The following is a 23,357-nucleotide window of genomic DNA, read 5'->3' as shown; positions in this document are numbered from 1 at the left end:
AGTGATTCCGTAATTTTTTTCCCTCTGATTGGTCTAAAAAAGTAACTGTTACTGACTACCACATCTTTTTTTCTTGATTTCTTTTAGTGTTTCTTAAAGCCAGAAAGTTGCCATTTGAAATGACTTTAGTTTTGTGTCATGTCTGTGATCTGCTTTTTTTCTACAAATTTAAACAACTGAATGAACATCCTCCGAGACTGGTGATTCCATAATTTTTGCCAGGGGTTGTATATGGCAGAGTGTCACTACAGCTTTAGTTCATCAGGAAGTGACGGTGCGACGTCACGAGCAGGAGAGCTAGGCTGAGTGCTAGCTGTGAGTGTCGAGAGAGTTGGGAAGTGTGTGGATGTAAAGTCCTGCCGTGTTCTCCGCTGTTGATAAAGCGATTAAAGTGCATTGGCGACGTGAGTCTCTCCTTCCCCACAACAAGGGGCATTACAGTATTGACCAGCGCACATTGTCTCACACCAGGAAATAAACGGTGTCACTGTCTGCAACAAGCTCCAAAGAAGACGGCTTTTTTTATGTTGAACAACTGACAGTTTGTGTGGATCTTGTGAATGATTGTGACTGAGCTAGGACTCAGTAATTAAAGTCTACACACAACGGCTTCAGTGGTTTAAAAAAACTAAACTTTTTCGTGCATGAAGCTTCTGCTTGAGTCGGTATTTTGGCCGCTATATGCGGTCCGATATTGACCAAGGGATACAAAATGGGTGGCCGCTGGCCGTGTTAGACAGGTGACCGCTATACACAATTTTCTGCGGGGGCTTTTTCAGTGGCCGCTATAGGCAGGTGGCCACTAAGACAGGTTTGACTGTACAGTGAAAGCCTTTATCCACAAATGCTGAAAACACGGAACATTGGGGAACCTTCCCAGGAGTGTCAGGCCAACCAAAATTACCCCAAGAGTACAGAGACGACTCATTCAAGAGGTCACAAAAGACCCCACAACATCTAAAGAACTGCAGGCCTCACTTGCCTCAGTTAAGGTCAGTGTTCATGACTCCACCATAAGAAAGACACTGGGCAAAAACGGCCTGCATGGCAGAGTTCCAAGACCAAACTCACTGCTGAACAAAAACAACATTAAGGCTCGTCTCAATTTTGCCAGAAAACATCTTGATGATCACTAAGATCCCCAAATACTGTGTGGTCTGACGAGACAAAAGTTTCACTTTTTGGAAGGTGTGTGTCCCCATTACATTTGGAGTAAAAGTAATGCTGCAGTTCAGAAAAAGAACATCATACCGACAATATAATGTGGTGGTTGTGTGATGGTCTGGGGCTATTTTGCTGCTTCAGGACCTGGATGACTTGCTGTGATAACTGGAAGCATGAATTCTGCTGTCTACCAAAAAATTCTGAAGGAGAATGCACGGCCATCTGTTTGTGACCTCAAGCTGAAATGAACTTGGGTTCTGCAGCAGGACAGTGTTTCTTCTCCTTGCGTTGCGTTGCGTTGTCATTGACCATTTAAACTTGTTGATCTGAAACATATAAAATAAATGAGGAAGGAGGCAAACACTTTTTCACACCACAGTGTATATATAAAAAGCTTACAGTACTTACACAAGTGTGTAAGTGTTACAGATTACCAGTCAGGCAGCTCATTGTCAGCACTGAAGCGTCTGAGGAGTCTGTAACAACAGCAAAATAAACTGATTTGTATAGACAGTGATCACATGGCACATTTTCCATGGATGCATCACACATTCTCAGTTGTGCTGCTCGTCCAGCAAATGTATGTTCTTTACAACTAGGGCGTCACTTAAAAGGGAACTAGAGACTTCCAATAGTATAAAAGTGGTGTTAAGAAGCATTGAAGGAATAATCTACTAAACACATATTTCTGAGCTTAAATTGAACTTGGCTGAATGAATATTCAAACTAAAATTCTATGTCGATGTAAAGGCATAGTTTTTCTTTTCTGTAAATGTAAACATGGTCTTATTTCTTGGACCCCTGCCCCGCCAAAAATTCTCGGTCCTGTTTATGTTGTGGCCATTCGGCGCTGGCTTTTTAAACCACTGTCAGATAGGATATGGAAGTTTCATTTTGTTTTGGGGGATTTTTCTCTTTTTGTGCAATATTGATTTTTCCATGGTGTCCTGGCAGAAGAACATCACACCTGTAATTCTTCTTGACTGATGGCCAGATTTATCATATACCACAAAAATAAGGAATTTGTGTTTGTAGGTCCAATCTTAAATGTACAAAAGGCGCTTGTACTTTTTTTGTACAGAATTAATTTTAAACTAAGTGGGTGCAACTAGAAGTGCCTGTTGTACTCATGTTAACTGTGACTAAAGGTGGATAGAGGCTGTGATTTTTGACCCCTGCCCCTCTACTGTCTGCCCCTAGTGTTTAGACTCATCAGTGGGGAAGAGGAAAAGAAGCTTGGCGGTTAGCTCTTCTCAGGACCCATCTTTCTCAGGATTAAACCAGGTGTGACCTTTACCGCAACACCAGCTGCCTCACAACAGCAGTTGTCGCTTTGCAATTATAATTAACTATACAGGCTTTGAGTGAATCAGACCATTAGCGCTCATCTTGCACTTACTTACTCAACCACCCAGTGTGCACTTCATTCCATTGGGAGAGGAGGGTAAAAATGTTCATTCTTGGCTCTCTACTTGTAAAACCTCCTTTTTAGAGGGCTGCTCCTCTTACCTACCCTAAAGGAAGTCTCTTGTGCGATATTTGACGTGTGAGTAAATTAAATCCACCTACTCTTTTTATAAACCAATGTCAAACCTGGTGCAGTTTAAGCCTTTAAGACAGAAACACAGTTTTCACTAACGTAAGGAAACAACCTTTGGAATGAAAAATGTCAAACAAGTTTGGTCTATGTTATCTTGCGAAAATATTACTGCTGTTGGAAGATCGCCCATCTAATGGAATTATCAACTGTCAGTAGTAAGAGAGAGCAAATAAATGAATAAAATTTGGTGAATGCCTCATTATGCACTATTATCTTAGTGTCCAGAGTATAGACCTAATGAAATATAGGTTGAAACATTGCAGGTTTCAAGAACAACTCTCCAGAATAGCCTTTTTTCCAGTCAAGGGTTGGGGCTGGCTGGTAACACCCATAAGTTACTAATAATTGTACCTTTTCACAGACTTGAAGGAATATCCACATTTTAGAGATGTATTACACCAAAACATAAGTATTTTATTCTGATCAAAAATCTCCAGCAGTAAAGTTGTGATTGAGATGAATAATAGACAACTGAAAGATGGACAACTGTCCAGTGATTGCGCTAGCAGTGCCTTGTTGGCCAATCACAGTACACACAGTAGAGCTACGCTGGACTCCCTGTTTTTCAATAAAATGCACTTCATGCATATATGCAGATTGTGATGCCGACATCGCAGACAACTCGCAAATCCTAGCTAATAGTCGTGTCTGGGCAAATGTATCATTGAAATTTGAATAAAACACTGTCAATCTCTGTGCAGAGTTTTCAGTCTTTCTAACAATAGAGTGAAGTGCAATTACAGAACAAAGGTAACAACCCAATACTTAAAAATCAAATAATGTCTACTGATGTGGTCGAGATCCCATGTGCTTTTCACTTTCCAATGCAACCTGTTTGCAACATTCTCTATACATTATATTTATCTACTCATCTGATCTTTTCAATCCATACCATCTCATAATAACTTAACCTTGTTTGTCTTTTTACACACAATTTCTTTCATAGCCTTAGCCAGCACTGAGCAGGCAGCAGCGCATGGGGAGGGTGGAGGTGGGGATGTACAGAGTGAGGAGAGGAAAGAGGCAAACACACACACCACACACCCTTGCAGGACAACATTTACCAAAACATTATTGTATCATTGTGTATATCAACAAGTATATCAGTAAAAACTCGCTAGATTGCCCTCCCCTAAACTGAGCTGAGATCTTGTAAATCCCATCTTTTTATGAGACAGTTGGTTAGCTAATTTTAATGAAGCCTGCAACTTTTTGCCTGAATAATGATACACTGTGTGTTATTAACAAGACTAGAGTATCACCACAGAGGTATCTAAGCACCATTTTCAAGCAGAAGCCTAGGTCATTATAGTCAGTACAAAGGATTTTGCACTGCATGTGGCTGCTTCTGCTTCTACTACCATAACACGTATTGTTTCATTTGACCTTTCAGCTAAATATTTCAGTTTTCTAGATTTGTCATGTTTTCTGCTTTGTTTACACTGATGGTGGCATTGTGTAGTTGCAAAGCACTAAATTGGACTCAGGACATGAAACTGCACAGTGATTAAAAATTCACTGACGCAGAAAGCACGAGAAATATGAAGATATGTCGGGTATGCTTGGGCGAAGGTGCAATTTGTTTCTTTTTCTTTTTCCCTGATCTGGCGAACAATTTTAAAGGAAAACCGCACTTTTTAAAGTTTCGCCCATCATCCACAATCCTTATGTAAAACATGACCGCACGTCTTTCCCTTTTCTGCATGTTCTAAAGAGATAAAAACAGTAGCATGTGGGAGCTAACAATGCACATAACGGGACACCCCTCTTTAGACTATAAAGCCCTAAAAATTCTCCAAAAACTTAACTGACCTGTATATGACATTGTAGGAGTTAACACGAAGAACAATTTTTCTGGCACAATGACGCAGCGCCTCATGCCACTATTGAATAACGGACCCACTCCAAAACAATGCGATAGGATTCGTACTGACTGGGAAACAAGAAGAAGTAAAAACTACGAATAGACAACCAAATTATCTGGAATGTATTAGCCCACATTCCATGTTTTGTTTGTACTCTGCTAGATGGACTGTGTATAGCTGTGATATCAAGCACTGACTTACTGGATGAACAGTTGTCCAGCTGGTCTGAGGTGTCTTTTACAGTTGATTTTGGGTAGGTGGAAAGCTTTGTTGTGATGCAGTCCTTTGGACAGTGTCCTCCTCACTGTATACACAAAGCTTTTCCACTAATGGTAACACGGTATAGGGCTCCAGACTAACTTTTGTACTAGGAGCACAGTGGCCCCTAACTTAAAATTTTAGGAATGCAAGCAGGAAAATTTTGGGTCACACACACCGAAATCGACTTGCAAAGTAAACATTTACATTTCCTCTGCTTACAGTGTATTATTGATAAATACTGTTAACTCCTATAGCCCCCATCTTTGCACACACATCGGCCTGCCTTCTTCTGTGGTGCTTGTCTCCTTTCTTCCTCTTTAGGAGTTAATGTGGGTTGGCAAAATACCTCATTGCACGTTACTGCAAGTTTGTCAGCAACAAAAAGTAAAGTGGCTTGGGGGCGGGGAGGGCTTTGTGTGAAACAAACGGTGTACTATTTGACACAAACCTACATTTTATTTGATGCCTTTTTAGAGGAATACTAATTCATGGGAAATTAATTGTTCATTAATATGCAGTACAGGCCAAAAGTGTGGACACACACAACACAACTGATGGTCCCAACCCCATTTAATAAGGTAAGAAATTCCACTAAGTAACCCTGACAAGGCACACCTGTGAAGTGAAGACCATTTCAGGTGACTACCTCATGAAGCTCATTGAGAGAACACCAAGGGTTTGCAGCGCTATCAAAAAATAAGAAATAAAACGCCTAAAATATGACATTTTTAGAATTGTTTCACACTTTTTTGTTAATTACATAATTCCACATGTGTGTTCATAGTTTTGAGAATCTGCTACTCAAAATCAGAGTGGAGAGAGAAAACCACATTCTAGCTTCCTTGTGGGACAAAAACGAGCACCGAACAAACCACATTGCTTGTTTTAAAGACAAAATATCACTGTGGTTAAAAAGTCACATTTGGAGTTAATGGACCAGTGGCTAGGTTGATAACAATAGCTAGCTAGCTGTTGTCGGTGCGACAGAAGAAATGAGAGCCAGGCAAAATGTGCAAACAAAGATTCAATCAAATACAATTGAAACGTGAGCGATCACACATGCTGGCATCGATAGGCTTAGACTGTTACAAGTTGTCGTCAATTGACTACACATTCTCACAGTAATAAGGGACAAAGTGCATCTGGTCAACGGACATACTTTTATCTGGTCGCACATGCGGGAGTAGATGAAAAATTTACTCGTGACATGTCATATTTTAGTCTCAAAATGAGACCATTTTTGTTTCGTGGCACTAGTTCTATCTATGGGCTCTGTGAAATCAATGCGCCCAGGAAGGACGTTCCAGTAATGTTTAAAATGATCAAAATAGGGCAAAATACTGTAAAAATTACATGCTGTCATGAATGTACCTGTTTACTGCATGGTCACAGCACGTATATAAAACGTTGTTGGTTTTTTAGAGGGCTTTATAGTCGAAAGAGGTTTGTCGCATTACGTGCATTGTTAGCACCCTCATGCTGTTTTTCTCTTTTTTTTTTTTGTCTATTCATAGTTGTTCATATGCTTGTTGTTTCCTGGTCTGTACAGATGGTTGTTCTATCGCATTGGTTTTGAGTCGGCCCGTTACCTCTCTGTAGTGGCGTGAGGCTCTGCATCACTAGGCCAGAAATATAGCTCTTCATGTTAGCTCCTACAATAACAATGTTCTAGCTTGGTTTATATAATGGTCAATTATGTTAATGGAACATTGTTGCCCTTTTACGGGAGGGGTTTCTTTAGGGCTTTATAGTCAAAACAGGTGTGTCCCGTCACGTGCTTTGTTAGCTACCACATGCTAGCTGTCTCTCTAGAACGCACAGAAAAGGGAAAGACGTGTGTTCATGTTTCACATAAGGATTGTGGATAAGCAAAATTCCCACAAGTGCCATTTTTCTTTCAAGTACAGTATCGTCATAATTTCTATGTGGCAGTCCTATTTCAGTTCAAATGTGAATTTGTCAGTACGACTTTTTAAATTGTGTTTCATTGCTGAGCCTACTATTTTTAAGTGTTTGTTTGAAAGCTGAGGCGGCTGTTTCGAATTTAAAGGATGTACTCTTAGTCTGCAGTTGGTGGGGCATTCACCATGGTATTCTATCATTAAGGCCACTTGGGAATAATTGTATTTATATGATTGTTCCAACTTATTGTTCCATGTCACAAATGGGTAGAGCATATTGTACCAGTTTTCCTGTGACAGCTGGTTATGATGTATGAACTACCAGAATGGGAGGGGATGACATTTTACAGGGGTAGTTGATGTTGTCATTTTACTTCAGTAAGACATTGCTTTAACAAAGTCATTTGGCAGACATTTCCCAATGATAATTTTGCTTAAGGTTGCACCTGACAGAGTTTGAAAATTACCATCTTTTGCATTTTGTGCAATTTAACACTCGAACTCCCAAGGCAGTCATTTTAACTGTTTTCAAAATTTGCAATGTCATAACTTGGTTAAAAAAAACCTATGTACCCAGGGGACACTGACTTTTCCTAAATGTGTGTATATTTTATTCTAACATTGTTTTATCATTAAAATTTCAAAACACTAAAGAGATCTGAGTATTACTACCTCGAATGACCATAGCAGTCAAATTGACTGCCTGCTTTTTACAGGGGGTGTCATATTTCACTATTTACTACATTTTTCCCGCCCTTCCTCCTGCTCTATTGGCTGTTTGTTTTTTATGCTCTGTGATGCTAAAATCTAGCTGTAGCTTCACTCTAAACCCAAGAGAGACAAAAATGACAAGTAGAAAGAAGGTGACAGCTATGGAGGCTTTAGCCTTGCTTCACAGAAAATGGTTGCAGTTCGAGTTTGCATGTGTAATTGCAGAGAAGTTATGTTGTGTCAATTCAATCAAACACTCAATCACTATAGTTTTCATTTAGTGTCCTGATGTGTTTTTTTTACATATTCCACCAATTTATTTTTAGATCTTTTTAATGATAATCCAAATTATATACAAAGAGTCAAAATGACTGCTATGGTCATTCTAGTAGTTGCAGAATTCTGGTAGACAGAGTGTTAATAAGGCCGTATGTTAGCAGCTTGTAGTTTTGATGAGTTTTGAATAGACATTGCAGCTTTAACCACTTACTTAGTTTGCTTGTCTTTGCGGCGTTATCACCGTCACATTAAATGAATAACCTTGAAACCTTAACACCTCCCAGATATAATTAGTTCAATTTTGCAGCATGGCTAAACCACATGTACATCCATAACCTCTCAGATACTCAGCAAATGATTAACAGAATCAAGACATACGCTGAACACAGAAGGTATTTACCATGAAGGACATGTTGTAGCAGTGCAGCATACTGTGAGTGCCTATATGGTGGACGGAATTGCGCCCGAGTCCTTCTGTCAGAGGCCCCAATCTTATCTGCATAGGAGAGTAGACTCCTTATTGGAATTTAATAGAAAAACCTTCATGTTGAATAATGTGGACAAAGTTGTGCATGCTTATTTTTGATCTCTCCGGTCTAGGCACAAATAATAAAAATATATTTTCTCTCCCTCTATACAGTTGTTCCTTATTGACTTTGGATTGGCGAAGAAGTACAGAGATAACCGAACACGACAGCACATCCCCTACAGAGAAGACAAGAACCTGACTGGCACAGCACGCTACGCCTCCATCAATGCACACCTGGGCATTGAACAGAGGTCTGTTGACACAGTAGCTCAATTAAATTCGTTAGTTGCTTCACTTAAAACGGTCTGCTTTTATATCATTGATTTGGAGCAACCCTAAATTAAGATTTGATTTGATTTGCCACCACCAGCTTTTCACTTGGGATTTTTGTTCTCTGTTAAGGTGAACTATGAAATGTTTGTCTTAAACTTTTAGTTTTGATGAAAGCACTGCTCCATTTGCAGTGTTTCTACTAGCATTATATACATTAGTCATTCTATGACTTAGCAATGCCGTTTTTTTTGCATTTGTGTCCGTGTTGGTCAGCACACACCAGCCGCACCCCCAAAATTTGTATGCTACATTTCAATTATTTGTTGTTTTAGTCGGCGTGATGACATGGAGTCGCTAGGCTATGTGCTGATGTACTTCAACAGAACCAGTCTACCATGGCAAGGACTCAAGGTATGAGTTGGAGCTCGTTCGTTTTGATGTTCTCTTGGTATAGTTTAAGCATCTGAATTCATTGCTTACCGTTTATGGCGTTTTGGGTTCTTACTTGGTAATTATGTAATTTCGATAGTGGCTTACATACTGTTGATTGGACAAGACAGTCTTGTCATACAGTACATGTATAATGCTATTGTGACACTGAACATTGTGGTTGCCAGGCTGCCACAAAGAAACAGAAATATGAGAAAATCTCCGAGAAGAAGATGTCCACCCCTGTGGAAATACTCTGTAAGGTAAGAGCACACAATCATGGAATTACTGCAGTGACGTGCGGTCAGGGGAAGCTCATGGTGAAAAAAAATGTAAATATTTGTCCGTTAAACTGTTAACAATATTTTCTGTATGATTACAATCGTTAACATTTTCTTAAGTAAAAATGGCTGAATTTGCACATTTCCTCATTAGATACAAGCAAAAAGCTGAGCTGAGACTGTGGTGAATCTCTCCTTTGTTCTTAAATGGGCAGCAGAGTCCTACCGTCCGAGTGCACCGCATTAGGTGCACAGGATGCCAGATGGCGCATGGCCGTTTCTGTTTCTCAGCATGTCTCCAATATAAAGTTTGCAGAGACTTCTATTATGTGTCTTTTAATGTGCATGTGTCATCATTATTCTTGCTATTTAGATAATAAAATACAGAGGAATATGAGATGCAGAGGTGCTGCAGTACTCCACCTCATCCTGAAGGGGTGCGCGATTTGAAAGGTGTTTCTTTGCTGTCCTTCCATAGAGAGAAAAAGCCAATTATTTTTTTCTTTTCTTTTTTTTCTTTTTTTGCTGTAGCACCAGCTACAGCAGCTGTTTAGCAACAAGTAAAATGCAAGATATTTTACACTGCCGAATGAATGAACCTCACTGCACGTCACTGAATTTCTGAACATTATTTCCCTCCACATCAGGACAACTCATTGTATTATTACATGCCTTCAGGGTTTTCCAGCAGAATTTTCCATGTATTTGAACTATTGCCGTGGCCTGCGCTTTGAGGAGGCTCCAGATTACATGTATCTGCGCCAACTCTTCCGCATCCTCTTCAGGTAAATTCCACTTGTGTCTCTTGGACAGTATGAATTTGGAAAATAATACTTTTTCAGTACGACTCAAAAGGCAACTGTGTTAGCTTTAATATGCAGCCGCACCAATCAGCAAATGTAGCTAGAATAGGCCTGTCACAACAACAAATTTTGCTCGATAATTGTCCTCCAAATTATTGCCGATAGCTATATTGCCGACATTATTTTGAGACAATTTATTCATTAATGTAATAATAAATGGCATAATAATGCAGTATGGTGTTCCCTCGTTTATCGCGGGGGATAGGTTCCCAAAATAGCCCGCAATAAGTGAAATCCGCGAAGTAGCCAATTTTATTTGTATATAATTATATATGTTGTAAATCCCCTCACCATACACGTTATACACTTTTCTCAGACACGCATTAACATTTCTCACATTTCTCTCGTTTTAACATAAGTTCAAACCTTTGTTTGAATTTTAATGCTCAACCTACGAGGTTAGACACAAGAAGACACAGTAACCCTTAACCCTAAATTAAGACTGGTGTATTTCACTCCTCTGACCACGCCTCTTTGTCCTGGCGCCGTGCCTCTGAAGCATTTTTTTTAATCCTTGTTAAAACATATTGTTGCTGTCGTAGTACTTTCCTCATCCTCCTCATCCAGATTAATTTATTCTGTAATGGCGACCTACAGCTGTGTAACGTTTACATTTAGCATGTCCAGAAGTCCAACTTTATGTGTGATGGTTCGCATCTTCCTCTGCCTTTTGGGTGCAGAACATTTCGTCGACATTGTGAGTTTTGTCAGGGAGAAAATGTGTAAACATACAGAGGTCAGAGTCTCGGCAAGCTGTTTGCTAGCGATCAGACAACAGGAAGCATGGCAGTATGGCACGAAGGAGATTGGTTGACAATGGTCTACAGCCAATAAGGACGCAGAACACGCAGCTAAAAGTGAACCACGAGGGAACACAGTACACTATCAAAAGCAATAAATGTAATTTCTCAAGAGTATTTAACATTGTAAATGGAATGTCAAGAGCTTCTAAATAAAATAAGACAAAAACAGCCCAATGAAAATAAAATGGGCTAATAAAATAAAATGTCTCTTTTAGCAAAAATTGCACTTAAATAAAAATCACAATATTTCTGATTTTGAATTTGTCACTTTCCTTATTGTCTGAATATTGGCAAAAAAGCAACCCGTAAATACTCTGAAGTTCACATTGGGTTTCAATGCAGATGTCAGCTCATTTGCATATACAGTACACGTCCTTGCTTCACTTTTAGCAACATTGTGTGGAATATGCTGTTTACTCGGGGTGAGATTAAAACGTGGCGAGATTTTCCGTTTGGAGAAATACTTTATCGCAAGAACAGGGTAGCCAGAAGCCAATCAGACTGTGAACTTTGGCATCTCTACTTGAAAGGATAATACAGTAATGCCTCCCGCCATGTCCCTGCACACTGTCGCCTCTCCATTCGTGTGTATGTGATGAAGATGCTTGCATCTTCATCCGCGACGGAGCGTCGGGGTCATCTTGTTTACGCGTGTTTCACATCACCACCATTGTAGGCATTTTTATGATGCAAATGTATTACTCTTTTGAACGCAAGCCAAACTCTTTACTTAAATGACTCAACAACTAAGCAGAAAATCCGACCAGAACTGGACTTGAGGGACCAAATGGTTGGGGGGGGTAAAATAGTCTGTGAAATGTGTAGTCAGTTGACGACAGCTTGTCACAGTCTAAGCCTATCGATGCCAGTGTGTGATCGCTCACGCTTATGCTATCGTCTTTGTTTACACATTTTGCATGGCTCCACTGTCTCTCTGGCGGCAGGTAGATGGCTAGCTATAGTTATCCGCTATAGTTAGTCTCTGGTCCACAGACTCCAAATGTGACTTTTTTTTTTAACCACAGACATTTTGTGTTTAAAACAAGCAAGCAATGTGGTTCGTTCTGAGCTCGTATTTGTCCTACAGGGAAACTACAATGGCTGTCACATTCATGGAGTACGTCCTAACTTTTTTAAGTGTCTAACAACCTAGCCCTCTTGTCTCCATTATAATGATTGTCTTGTCTTCAAAACACTGGTTGTGTATCTTGTTCCAACATAAACGCGCGTAGCGTGCCCAGCTTTAAAATTGTGACGCGATCACAGACCTGTCATGATAATCGATAGATTTATCGAACGATTTAAAAAAAAAAAAAAAAAACAGGTCTATAATTATGATGCCTTTGATGAATTGACACGTGCATGTATGCGTGTGTGTTTCCTCTGCTCATCTCGCTGTACCACACGGGCTGGTACAAGAGGTTTCACTATGCATCTGTTTATGCTTATTCATTCTATAGTGGAATGAACGTAGAGAGTGAATTTTTTTGTGGATGCGGGGCTAGGAGTGAGTGGATACAGAGTGCTAGCGGTTAGCCTCTTGAGGCAACATACGCTAACATGAATGAAGGAACGGAAGCGATGGTTTCTGAGGCGAAGGCCACAGCCGACAGCGCAGTGTGGGAATATTTCGGTTTTAAACACGATGAGCGCAGGAACACAGACGGCACTGACGATTTTCTCAACTGGGGAAAAAACAAACTACCGATGGTGGTGTCTCAGGCAGCGGAGCTCTTGTCCTAACAGTTCAACTGCTCTTCATTGGAAATTGTTTTTGTTTTGTTTCTTTACCCTACCTTCCTTCAACTGGTTCAAAATGCAATTCCCTCTGCCCAAAAAAACTGAATCCTTTGCTGTGTTTTAGGACTCTGAACCACCAGTATGACTATACATTCGACTGGACCATGCTGAAACAGAAAGCAGCACAGCAGGGGGCCTCCTCCGGGGGCCAGGGCCAACAGGCACAAACCCCCACAGGCAAGCAAACTGACAAACCCAAGCCTAACATGAAAGGTTAGTAGCAAACAGCCAAGCGACGTTTTTTTATAGACACCAATTGCTCAGTCTCAGTATTGTAAATAGACATTAGCTATTGCTATTGTATAACCCACACCCCCTCCCCCCTTTAAACTCTAAAAAAAAAGAACCAAATGAAAACCAAAAATGAAAAGGTTTTTGGAATGATACCATAGAAAAATTAGAGCGGCATCACCATCACAAAAGAGCCAGAAGTCAAAGGAATGAGATAGTGACACAATTGGTCAGTCTTGCTATAGCAAAGACGTCCTTGGGGAATTTGACTACTAACTTTGTTGCACTGAGATCATGTTCCTTTGTTGGGGCTGGACAATGGGCTCTCTTTCTCTGCTCCTGTTGACTAACTCATTCTGATGACTTAACTCTTGACTGTTTGCCATTATCTGCATCTATTCTTTTTCAACTTTTGGTTTCCCATTGAACTTTGTCAACATTATGAATGCTTGCAACAAGATGGTGTCTCTTTAGCAATGAGAGAGGAATACTGGTCTACTTAAGTTGTAATTTTGTGAGTTACAAACAAGTACACTGAGTGCACAATTACAAGTGATCCTTGCGTTACAAACAAGTTCCAACGAGCCCCTGAATTGTAATCGCATCAAACTGTGAGGTGGCCAGAGATTCCCAACCCTAGCCTAATGTGCTTGGCATTTCCACCAGATTTCAAAATTTAGCCTGATTTATTCAAATCGGGCTGACGACATACGTGGAACTGGTAAAGTTCTACACCGATTACGGACAATTAAGTGTCTGTAAATAATATCAACAATAAAATTTCCAAAAAGAAGATTTAAAATCAAAGTGGTCTGAGTTTTACACAAAAAGTGTCTAAAACAGGGGTTGGCAACCTTTAGCATCAAAAGAGCCATTTGTGCCCGTTTCCACCAAATTAAAAGTTTCTTCAACTTTTTGCCAATTAATTTCAGCGTGCATCGTACATTTAAATGGGCTCCTACGGCCAGTCTATGTACAAGAAACGCACGTGTGATGTGCCGATTTGAGCCATAGACTGGGCGCAGAGGTTCTTTGTCATATCAAACAAGTTCTACAGATGCTTATTTTTTAGCCCAGGTTGCAAGACAAACTTACGAACTTCATTTGCCTTTGTGCGTCGTCTGTATGGCCGTACGTGTACATTTTGCTGGTGTCAGATTTGGGCAAAATGCCAAGTTTTTTGTATGCCACAATTACACACTCGTATGTATGTCGTGCGGAACACATGCACCCCACATACGTAATTATTGCGGCCAACTCATGTTCATATATTTTGTGTCAACATGGTCACCACAGATAACTTCTCCATGACCCAAAAAACCCCAACGATTTACCAAAAATCACCGCTGTATTTTGAAGATCGGATAATATCTGCTTCCGCCACAAGATCGGGTCAACACCACGGTGCAGACATGTCCGCGGAGTACAATGGTGAAGTTAGTTTCACTTTGGACGTTGAATATTTGGCTCCGTAGCTCCTCTGTTGCGGAGCGTGAATGGAAGCTACCAGGTTTAGCTTAGTTGAGTAGTGCAGCTGTGTGTGCATGTGACTCAGACTGGACCGTGTTGTTTTACCACTTTAATGTAAGGACCATTTTATGATGTAATGGATGGAAGGACCATTTTACAATGCCCACTGACGACATGCAGGTTCTGAGTGAAAAAAGATAAGGCACCTTCTTGCACCGAGCGCGTATCAACCGTCAATTGCCATTCTCAACACACATCCGGCCTTCAAAATAAAAGCGCTGGGTTTGAATCTCCGTTGGGCGTTTCTGTGTGGAGTTTGCATGTTCTCCCCATGCGTACGTGGGTTTTCTCCAAGTACTCTGGTTTCCTCCCGCATTCCAAAAAAATGCTTGTTAGGTTAATTGGAGACTCTAAATTGTCCATAGGTATGAATGTGAGTGTGAATGGTTGTCTATATGCACCCTGCGATTGGCTGGCGACCAGTCCAGGGTGAACCCCGCCTGTTGCCCAAGGTTAGCTGGGATAGGCTCCAGCATACCCCCCGCGACCCTAATGAGGAGAAGCGGCATAGAAAATTGATGGATGGATGGAGAGAAAGAATTCAGTTATTTTTGTTACTTTAAAATACATATGTTCCACTTTCATCGTGTTATTTTATAGTTTTTAAAATTACTGTTTAAACGTGACTAAGAAGATATTTCACACATTTAACACATTTCAGAGCTGTAATTATAATGCTGTGAAACGGTCAAACTAATATTTTTTTCCAAGGTTATCTCATAAGAATCTCATACTGGCCTACGCCTACTTAAAATGTCTGCTCTCGCTGGGATGCCAACTGATGGGATGGCTGTATCTTCCAGCACAAGACTTGTGCTCCCCGTTGAGCTGGTAAATTCAGCGTAGTCCTCAGGTAAAAAATACTGAGACCAAACGAGCATATACCTGAGTCTTCTTAGCAATGTCATTGGGTCTAAGTTGGGAGCCAGTATCCACTGCTTCAGTCTATCCGGATGTTTAGTTGTTAACGTGTGGAATCTCAAAGTCGACCAACTTTTCAGCTTATTGCCACAACGTTCTACATGTGCGAGGTATGATTTATAACCTAGCATTAACTTTTACAAACTAACAGGCGATGCAGCAGCAGATCTGGGAGCATTAGCTATTAGCTATTAGCTTGGTAGTGGCCTGAGGCGTTGTGAGCGGCACTGTGTGCGAAAAAGTAGTTCTTCGGTTACAATAACCATGTCACTGTATGCAGGTCACATTATGTAAATGGCACATTGTTGGCGTTTTGGGGTTTTTTGGTTTTTAGAGGGCTTTATAGTCTAAATAGGTGAGTCTCATTACGTGCATTGTTAGATGCCTCATGTTAACTTTTTCTCTCCTTAGAATGCACAGAAAAGGGAAAAACACGTTCATGTCAGGAGTGCATTTTTTCTTTTAAAGCTAGGAAAGAGTGGAATAAGTTTCCCATGCACCTGGAAACATCATGACAAATTACAGTAGCTTTCGTTCTCTTGTAAAAGAGAAGTTACTGAACCAGTGTTACCAGCATTGATTAGACTGGCACTTTGATAAAAGCAAAAAGCAATTGTGGGGGAAAGTTTAATTCCTTGAGGGCTCGTTTATGATGTGTTGTGATAAGTGTATGCCATTATATATGCTGTCATTTTATTGTATATGATATTGGGTCTTGCTTCATGTGTGCTGAGTGAGTGTATGTCAGTTGGAAATTATAGATGGAAATTAGTTGAATGATATCTGGTGCATGCATCGATTCCATTTAAATAATCTAAAGTTAAAATAACAATCTTTGCATATGCAGGATACCACTTCAAACTTAACAGTTCCATCATATGCATCAAACTGCAGATAATCTACACAGTCTATTTGGGTGTTCCTAGGGCAGGGCAATATGGACCAAAACTCATATCCCGAAAAATTTAGGCTGAATATTGATACACAATATTTTTTCCGCAAAGTTTATTTAGACAAAGTCAAAGCCAAATATGTGTCAAGTTCTTTTATTAAAATACATACTGAACATGAAGACATTTTTGGAAATTTTAAAAGCTGCATGCAAGATGCACATTATCTAAAAATAGCCACTAAAATAAAGTAGGCTATTCCCTTTTTGAAATAAATATAGAAAAATCTTTTTTATAACAAACATTTAACTATGCTCAAATCCTCATGTAATAACAAAAGCACAAAAGAACAAACAATATGAACAACAATATGAAGGAGTGTCCGGTTTCAGAAGAAATTTGTTAATGTCAGCAACTCAAAAATACTTTAAATTGAACAGTAATTTTTTTACGTAAACATTTTTAGAAGACACAAACATGTCCTTATTTTGTGCCAGGAACACCAACGTCTCAACTGCATCCGGCTTAGCAACTGTCTGACTGACAGTGTATATTTGTGGTTAAGCTTGTCATCCGAAATGATTGACTGCAAAGCTCGCTGGACATAGTCCATTGTTTTCAGCAGGTTTTAAAGCCGTTTTTTTCCACTGTTTCAACGGGGACCATATCTTCAGCAATGTGATAGAACACTGCTTTATTAATAGCACACCACTTTGCACTTTTTCTTTCATGAGGAACACAACAGGAAAAAGAAGCAAGCAGTTAGCTTTTTGTGTTGTGGCAGGAGTTGTGCAGCCAGAGCGCAGCTTCACACATTCCTCATATTGGAGTTTGTGCCAGATTTGAAGGTGGTGAAATTTATTTTTTTTTTATGCTCTGAATCCAAAGTACCTCCAAATTACTGTTCTGTTCTTTCTTTCTGACTAATTCTTCTACCGTAGACGCTGTCGCGTCCTCCATTTTTGTTGAAGACTGAGCTGCCGAGCTTCTGCTCTGCCCCTCCTCTAGTGTAGAGTGATGAGTGAGCTAAGAGTTACAGCGCAAATCCAGTCTATATTGATATGAACGATATGGTTGTTTTTATATTAGCAGAGTCCATTAGTAGTTTTTGCTTACTCTAATGTGCAACATTATCATCGTCACTTTAAAAACACCACATTGTCACCAGAGCTGTCAGCATGTATGCATTTTTCATACATGGCACACATTTCGACCCTTAAATATACTTGTACAATGTGCTTCATAAAATGTCTTCAAGGTTGGCAGGTCTGGGTCACAAACAGAATCACATCTCATTGAGGCTTTAACTTGTCCAGAGCAACAAGCTGTTACATCTTGCCTATTGTTTTTGCCTAACTAGCCTAGTTTACTAGTTATTTTTTTTTAAGTCTTGTTTACTCAGTGCTCAGAGTAATAGACCAGCCAGATGACTTGCGCTCGCACGGTGTATTATCTTTTGAGCGCAGGAAATCCATACAGGAAAATGACCAATGGTTTCATTAACGGCGATCAGAGTTGGTGTGGCACGATGTTTACTCATTATCCCCGGTGGTATTTAGCCACTCTTTTGTTCAGATTGTGTTTAGTTTTAGAGGTAACATATTGACAGAAGAAGCAGGGGCTCACAGAAATGAAAGCGGTTAATGATGATGTACAACAAATGGCGACGTGTGGAAGCCAGGATGGACTCACAACATCAGCTGTAAGTTATGCTAAGCATCTAGCATGTAGTCGCAGAACTAGTACTGCTACTGTACTGTGGTGATTGCCTATTTGTAAAAATGTCAACAGAATAGGACTGGGCAATTATGGACCAAAACTCTAAACTCTATTACTATTTAGGTTGAATATCGATATACTGTATATCCCGATATTTTTTTCCACAAATGAGTTAAGACAAAGCCAAATATGCGTGCAAAGTTGTTTTATTAAAATGTAAAAAAAGATCTTATAGAAAAATAGCCGCTGAACTAAAATGCAGTAGTCCATTCTCTTTGGGGGGGAAAAAAATAAAGAAAAAGTCAAATATAATCAATCTTAATCAGGCTGCACTCGCGGTAGTGCCTCTGCAGCCAGGTTAGCGCCGTTAGCTCTTCCATCTTGTTTGATCTCACCAACTCACGTTCCCCATGATGGTTTATGCCGTCTTTTCCGCTGTGAGCATTTGTCCGCATATGTTTGCATGAAAATATTTTAAAACTTCACATTGCAGGATTGAAACTTCCCTTGCCGTCCATCCCCAAATGTTCTCACTTGGATTTAAAATGATCAGGGGAACATGCAGGATGGTCCAAAAGAGTAACGTTATTACTCTGGAAAAAGTCCTTTGTCAGGCCGGCATTGTGAACTGCATCATTGTCCTGTTGAAAAACCCAGTCATTACCACACACATAAGGGCCTTCAGTCATGAGGGGTGCCCCCTGCAACATCTCCACATAGCCATCTGCCGTTTGATGCCCCTGCACAACCTGGACCTCCATTGTTCCATTGAAGGAAAAAGCACTCCATATAATGATGGTGGCCCCTCTACTGTGCTGTGTGGAAAACATCTCAGGTGGGATCTTCTTGTCATCCCAGTAACATTGGAAGACATCAGGGCTGTCAATGTTAAGTTTTTTTCTCATCATAGAGTAAAACTTTCTTCCACCTATCAATGTCCCATGTTTGGCGCTCTCATGCAAATTCCAAACAGGCAATTTTGTTGTGTTGAAGGAGACCAGGTCTTTGAAGACATTTTTTGTTCTTAAAACCCTTCTATTGCAGATTCCCTCTGATGGTTATTGGACTGTACTTGGCATCAGGCCTGTGCAAGTTTCAGATTTTCAGAATTTTAATTGACTCCGCCCCACAGTATGTTGAATTGAATTTGAATTATAGGAAATGGAATTTAATTCAGTGCATTTCAGAATTTTTAGGTCATTCTCAATTCAAATCTGATTTTTGTCCAGCCCTGCTCGGCACCGGTAACAACCTTCATTTGTGTCGAGGGTCGTCCCGTATCTTGATGGACAGCCGACAATCTGATCCTCCGGCTCAGGGCCAGTGACACTTTTTTTGGGTCTACCACTTGACTCTTTTGTTCCATAACCCTCAGGATCTTTGAAGATGAAGTCTTTCTGTGTCCAACCTCAGCGCTGCGAGAGACCTTGCTTATTGCAGCTCAACTATCAGATCGCGTTCAAAGAGAGAAAGCTTTTTTGCCTTTGCCATCAAGAGCTCATGACAGTGAACGCTGACAGAAAATGACATTCTAACAGGGCCACCTTGTCGTTGCTATGTGAACATGCTATGTGAATGATGACAACGTGGCCAGAAGTGACCATTTGTGTACTGCTGCTGAAAAATCAACATATCTGAACATTTCGACTCGCATGACTGCCAGTCAACGTTCTCCTTATACTCTAGTGACTTGCAGAAGTAATTCCAAGCCAGGCATGCGGAAGATGACAGACCTTATGCGCATGCTTTCTTCTTTAGTTTTGGTGTGTCATGTGGTTCTGTCTGTGTGTCTATTTTAGGGCTGCAGCGATCAAATATTTTAGTGATCAGGTATTCTACTGAAAATTCTTTTTTACCTCCGCAAAGCGCAGCGCAGAGGTTATGTTTTTGACTGCGTTTATCTGTTTGTCTGTGTTCAAAATAACTTGAAAAGTTCTGAATGGATTTGGATGACATTTTCAGGAATTTCTGGAAATGGGATATGGTGGAAGAACTGATTAAATTTTTTGAGGTGATCCAAAATTCAAAATTTTCCCAATTCACCCTTTTCCCTACAACTAATTATTATTATTATGTGCTTCTACTGCCACATTTCATCTACATCAAATTGTTCAACACGTTCAGAACATTCAGGCTACATATATTTATAGTGAAAAAAATCTTAAATTGTTCCCAAAATTCACACTTTTCTGTAAAACTGCTATTGCCAACTACTACTTCCACATTTCTCAATGGATTCACCTTATTCCAACATCCAACTCATTCAACAAAGTCAGGACATTCATGCTATTAGCCACAGCACAAAAATTGCCACGTTTTTTTCTTCCAGAACGCAAAATGCCTTTGATCTAAAGAGTTCTAGCTATTTCCACATTGCTCAACTGATTCAGACCATTCCAACATCAAAGCATTGAACTAATTAAGGACAGTCATGCCATTTTCCACATACCAGCTATTTTTCTTGACATTCCCCTTTTTCGGAATGCAAAATGCCTTTTATCCTAAGAGTTCTAACTGCGTCCACATTTCTCAACAAATTCAGACCGTTCCACAGTCAACATTCTCAACTAATTCGGGACATTTAGCCTTCCCGGTACATTGCGCTATCATGCCAGGTGTTAGAATGCTAACATTAGCATGTTAATGTTAGCATACTAGCGTGTTTAGCTATTCTCATGGCTATTAGCTATTTACACATATATAAACACTTAGGCAAGGCAAGTGTATTTGTAGAGCACAATTCATACACAAGGTAATTAACAGTGCTTTACAGAAAAGGATAAAATCACTTCATAAAAACATTACATAAACACAATAATTCTAAAATCATTATATAAAATTCCATCAAATTAAAAAAATGAAGAGTGCAGATAAAATACTTTCAGTTGTGAAATGCACAGTTGAATAGAAGTGTTCAGCTTGGATTTGAACATTGCCAAAGTAGAGGATTGTCACACATCCTCTGGAAGACTGTTCCAGATTTTGGCAGCATAAAACTGAAACGTAGCCTCACCATGTGTAACTGAAACGTAGCCTCACCATGTGTTTAGTCTTAACTCTTCGCGCCCACAGGAGACAATTACCTGAGGTTCTCAGAGCTCAAGATGGTTTATGTGGCTCTAGCACTTAGCACTATCATGCTAGGTGTTGGCATGCTAACATTAGCATGTTAGCATTGCTAGAGTGTTAACGTTAACATAGTAGCATTTTTAGCTATTTTAATGGGTAGATACATATATAAGCACTTAGCACTATCATGTTAGCTGTTAGCGTACTAATTTTAGCATTTTAGCATGTTAACATTAGCACAGTAGCATTTCAGCCATTTTCATAGGTAGACACTATATAAAAACTTAGCACTATCATGCTAGGTGTTAGCGTGCTAATGTTAGCACGTGAGCAATGGTAGCATGATAATAGTATTCTAAGCCATTTTCATAGCTAGACACATATATAAACACCATTATAATGCTAGGTGTTAGCATGCTAATGTTTAACATTAGCAATGTTAATATGTAGATAAAATGTAAGAGTAATATTTATGGGTGGAACTATGTTGGAGATCTGCGCTCTCAGAGTGCTTTTCTAGTTAATTGAGTAGTCGGATAAAACCTACTTTTTCTTGGTTAAAGAACAGTTATAAATACAAGAGTAATGAACAACCAGTTGGTTTAATTTTTTAGATAATCAGCCGTTTTATTTTCTTAAAGTCACATGAATCATAGGGATAAACTATTTATCTACTATGCATGTGCACTATCAACAGTGTACATGCCTACTCTCCTACTCTACTCGCCCTTTGGATAGATAACTGCTAAATTCTGAAGAGTAGCATGCATTCTTAAGCCACCAATATCCTTCACTCTACCATTCTTCAAATGAAGAAAACTAGCTACTAACTGTTAGAAAAGGTTCTTACAAGTAAATTATGTTATGCAGTTTTGCACAATATAAAACTACGCAGACGCATTGTAGTCGCAGACAAATCAAGTCGGATTTTTTGTAATGTGAACGACGACATAAAAAGATGGGATTTTTTTTTTGTTTAAAGTACACATTGTGCATCATACCTGCAGTGTCAATGTAACCAAACTACCACAAAGTCTCTTCTAGATCATTTTGCTACTTGAAATTCTTTCAGTGATTAAGTGATTTGTTATACTACTTCATTCTTTGTTATACTATCTCCATGCATGGTGTGCGCATCTTGCTGTCACCTTCAGCCTTTGTGTTTTGAGCCTTTGTGTTTTGAGAATGGTGCTGATGTTATTTGTCTGTGTGCCCGTAGGTTTCTGAGTAGTCTCTTCAGAGCAGAGCTGCAGAAGTGTTGGCGACCAGGAACAACAAGGCTCTTTCCTAGACATGCAACAAAGAGAGTTTTTGTCCCCCTTCTATCTATCTGTGTAATGGAAATATATAGATAACACAGCAGACACGTGTGTGTAAATCTATATATTTGTATGTGTATATAATAAAACTCTCCACTCTGAAAGAAAGGAAGAATGGAATAGAAGGACCTTTGGATGTGGAGGCTGTAACCCTGACCTGACAAACCTTCTCATCTATCCCTGTCTGTCTTCCTTTTCATCGTTGGCTTTTTGTAAGGTTTTGTTCAAAACTGAATTTTAAAAAATAGGCAACCTTGGCCCTTTTCTTTTTCTCTGTGTGAGTATCTCAAAGCACCTCTTCCCCCCTTCACTTATTTCACTCTGCTTTACCAAGCAAATGTTTCAACATGTAAACCTAAAAACTCCTCCCCCCTTTTTTGTTTCTGAAGAGCTGATTGAGGAAACCCTGGTTATTTACTGAACGGTGAACTATTGATGAATCATGTTTTGTTTTGTTTTTCCTATGGTGGTTAGGAGTTTGCCTGCTGACATTATAAGCAGCTGATGGCAACAGTCTGTAGTAGATTGATACTCTGGCTCTCTCCCTTTCTTTAGAGCTTTGACTTATTATTAAATCTGTTGTAAAACCCATGGTCTTCTCCAGAAATACAAATAAAAACATTACACAACTCTGAATTGTCTGAACATACATGCATACACGTACATGGTTTTGCCAAAGGCATTTCTTTGCCATACTACTACTACTACATACTGCATGCTGCAGCACTCATTGTGTACAGGTATAGAAATCAGATAGAAACATGAATTTGTGAGCAATGAAACTAAGCTTAAAGGTAGGTGTCATGTTGGCCACACAGTCAGGAGGTTGAGAAAATCTGGGTATGAATCTCCGTTTGGGCATCTGTGTGGAGTTTGCATGTTTTTCCCATGCGTGCGTGGGTTTTCCTCCCACATTCCA

The 23,357-nt window shown here is 39.7% G+C and overlaps 1 protein-coding gene across 4 annotated transcripts in view; it reads left to right on the top strand.

Moving 5' to 3' along the window:
• csnk1a1 (casein kinase 1, alpha 1) overlaps positions 1-23,074 on the top strand; it is a 49,115-nt gene extending 26,041 nt beyond the window's left edge. The window contains exons 5-11 of one of the 4 annotated variants that reach the window (XM_054791088.1): positions 2,365-2,448; positions 8,422-8,561; positions 8,916-8,994; positions 9,201-9,275; positions 9,972-10,078; positions 12,824-12,972; positions 22,339-23,074. In XM_054791088.1, coding sequence (XP_054647063.1) covers positions 2,365-2,448; positions 8,422-8,561; positions 8,916-8,994; positions 9,201-9,275; positions 9,972-10,078; positions 12,824-12,972; positions 22,339-22,346 — 642 coding nt within the window. In that variant the 3' untranslated portion in view covers positions 22,347-23,074. Of the gene's footprint in view, positions 1-2,364; positions 2,449-8,421; positions 8,562-8,915; positions 8,995-9,200; positions 9,276-9,971; positions 10,079-12,823; positions 12,978-22,338 lie in introns of those variants that run through there. The other 3 variants (XM_054791090.1, XM_054791091.1, XM_054791089.1) reach the window with 3 other exon arrangements.
• Positions 23,075-23,357: the final 283 nt, after the last annotated feature.

The sequence above is a fragment of the Dunckerocampus dactyliophorus genome, chromosome 11, assembly GCF_027744805.1.
Source record: "Dunckerocampus dactyliophorus isolate RoL2022-P2 chromosome 11, RoL_Ddac_1.1, whole genome shotgun sequence".
NCBI lineage: Eukaryota > Metazoa > Chordata > Actinopteri > Syngnathiformes > Syngnathidae > Dunckerocampus > Dunckerocampus dactyliophorus.
The sequence above is the reverse complement of the archived record's forward strand: the minus strand, read 5'-3'. Positions and strand labels throughout refer to the sequence as shown.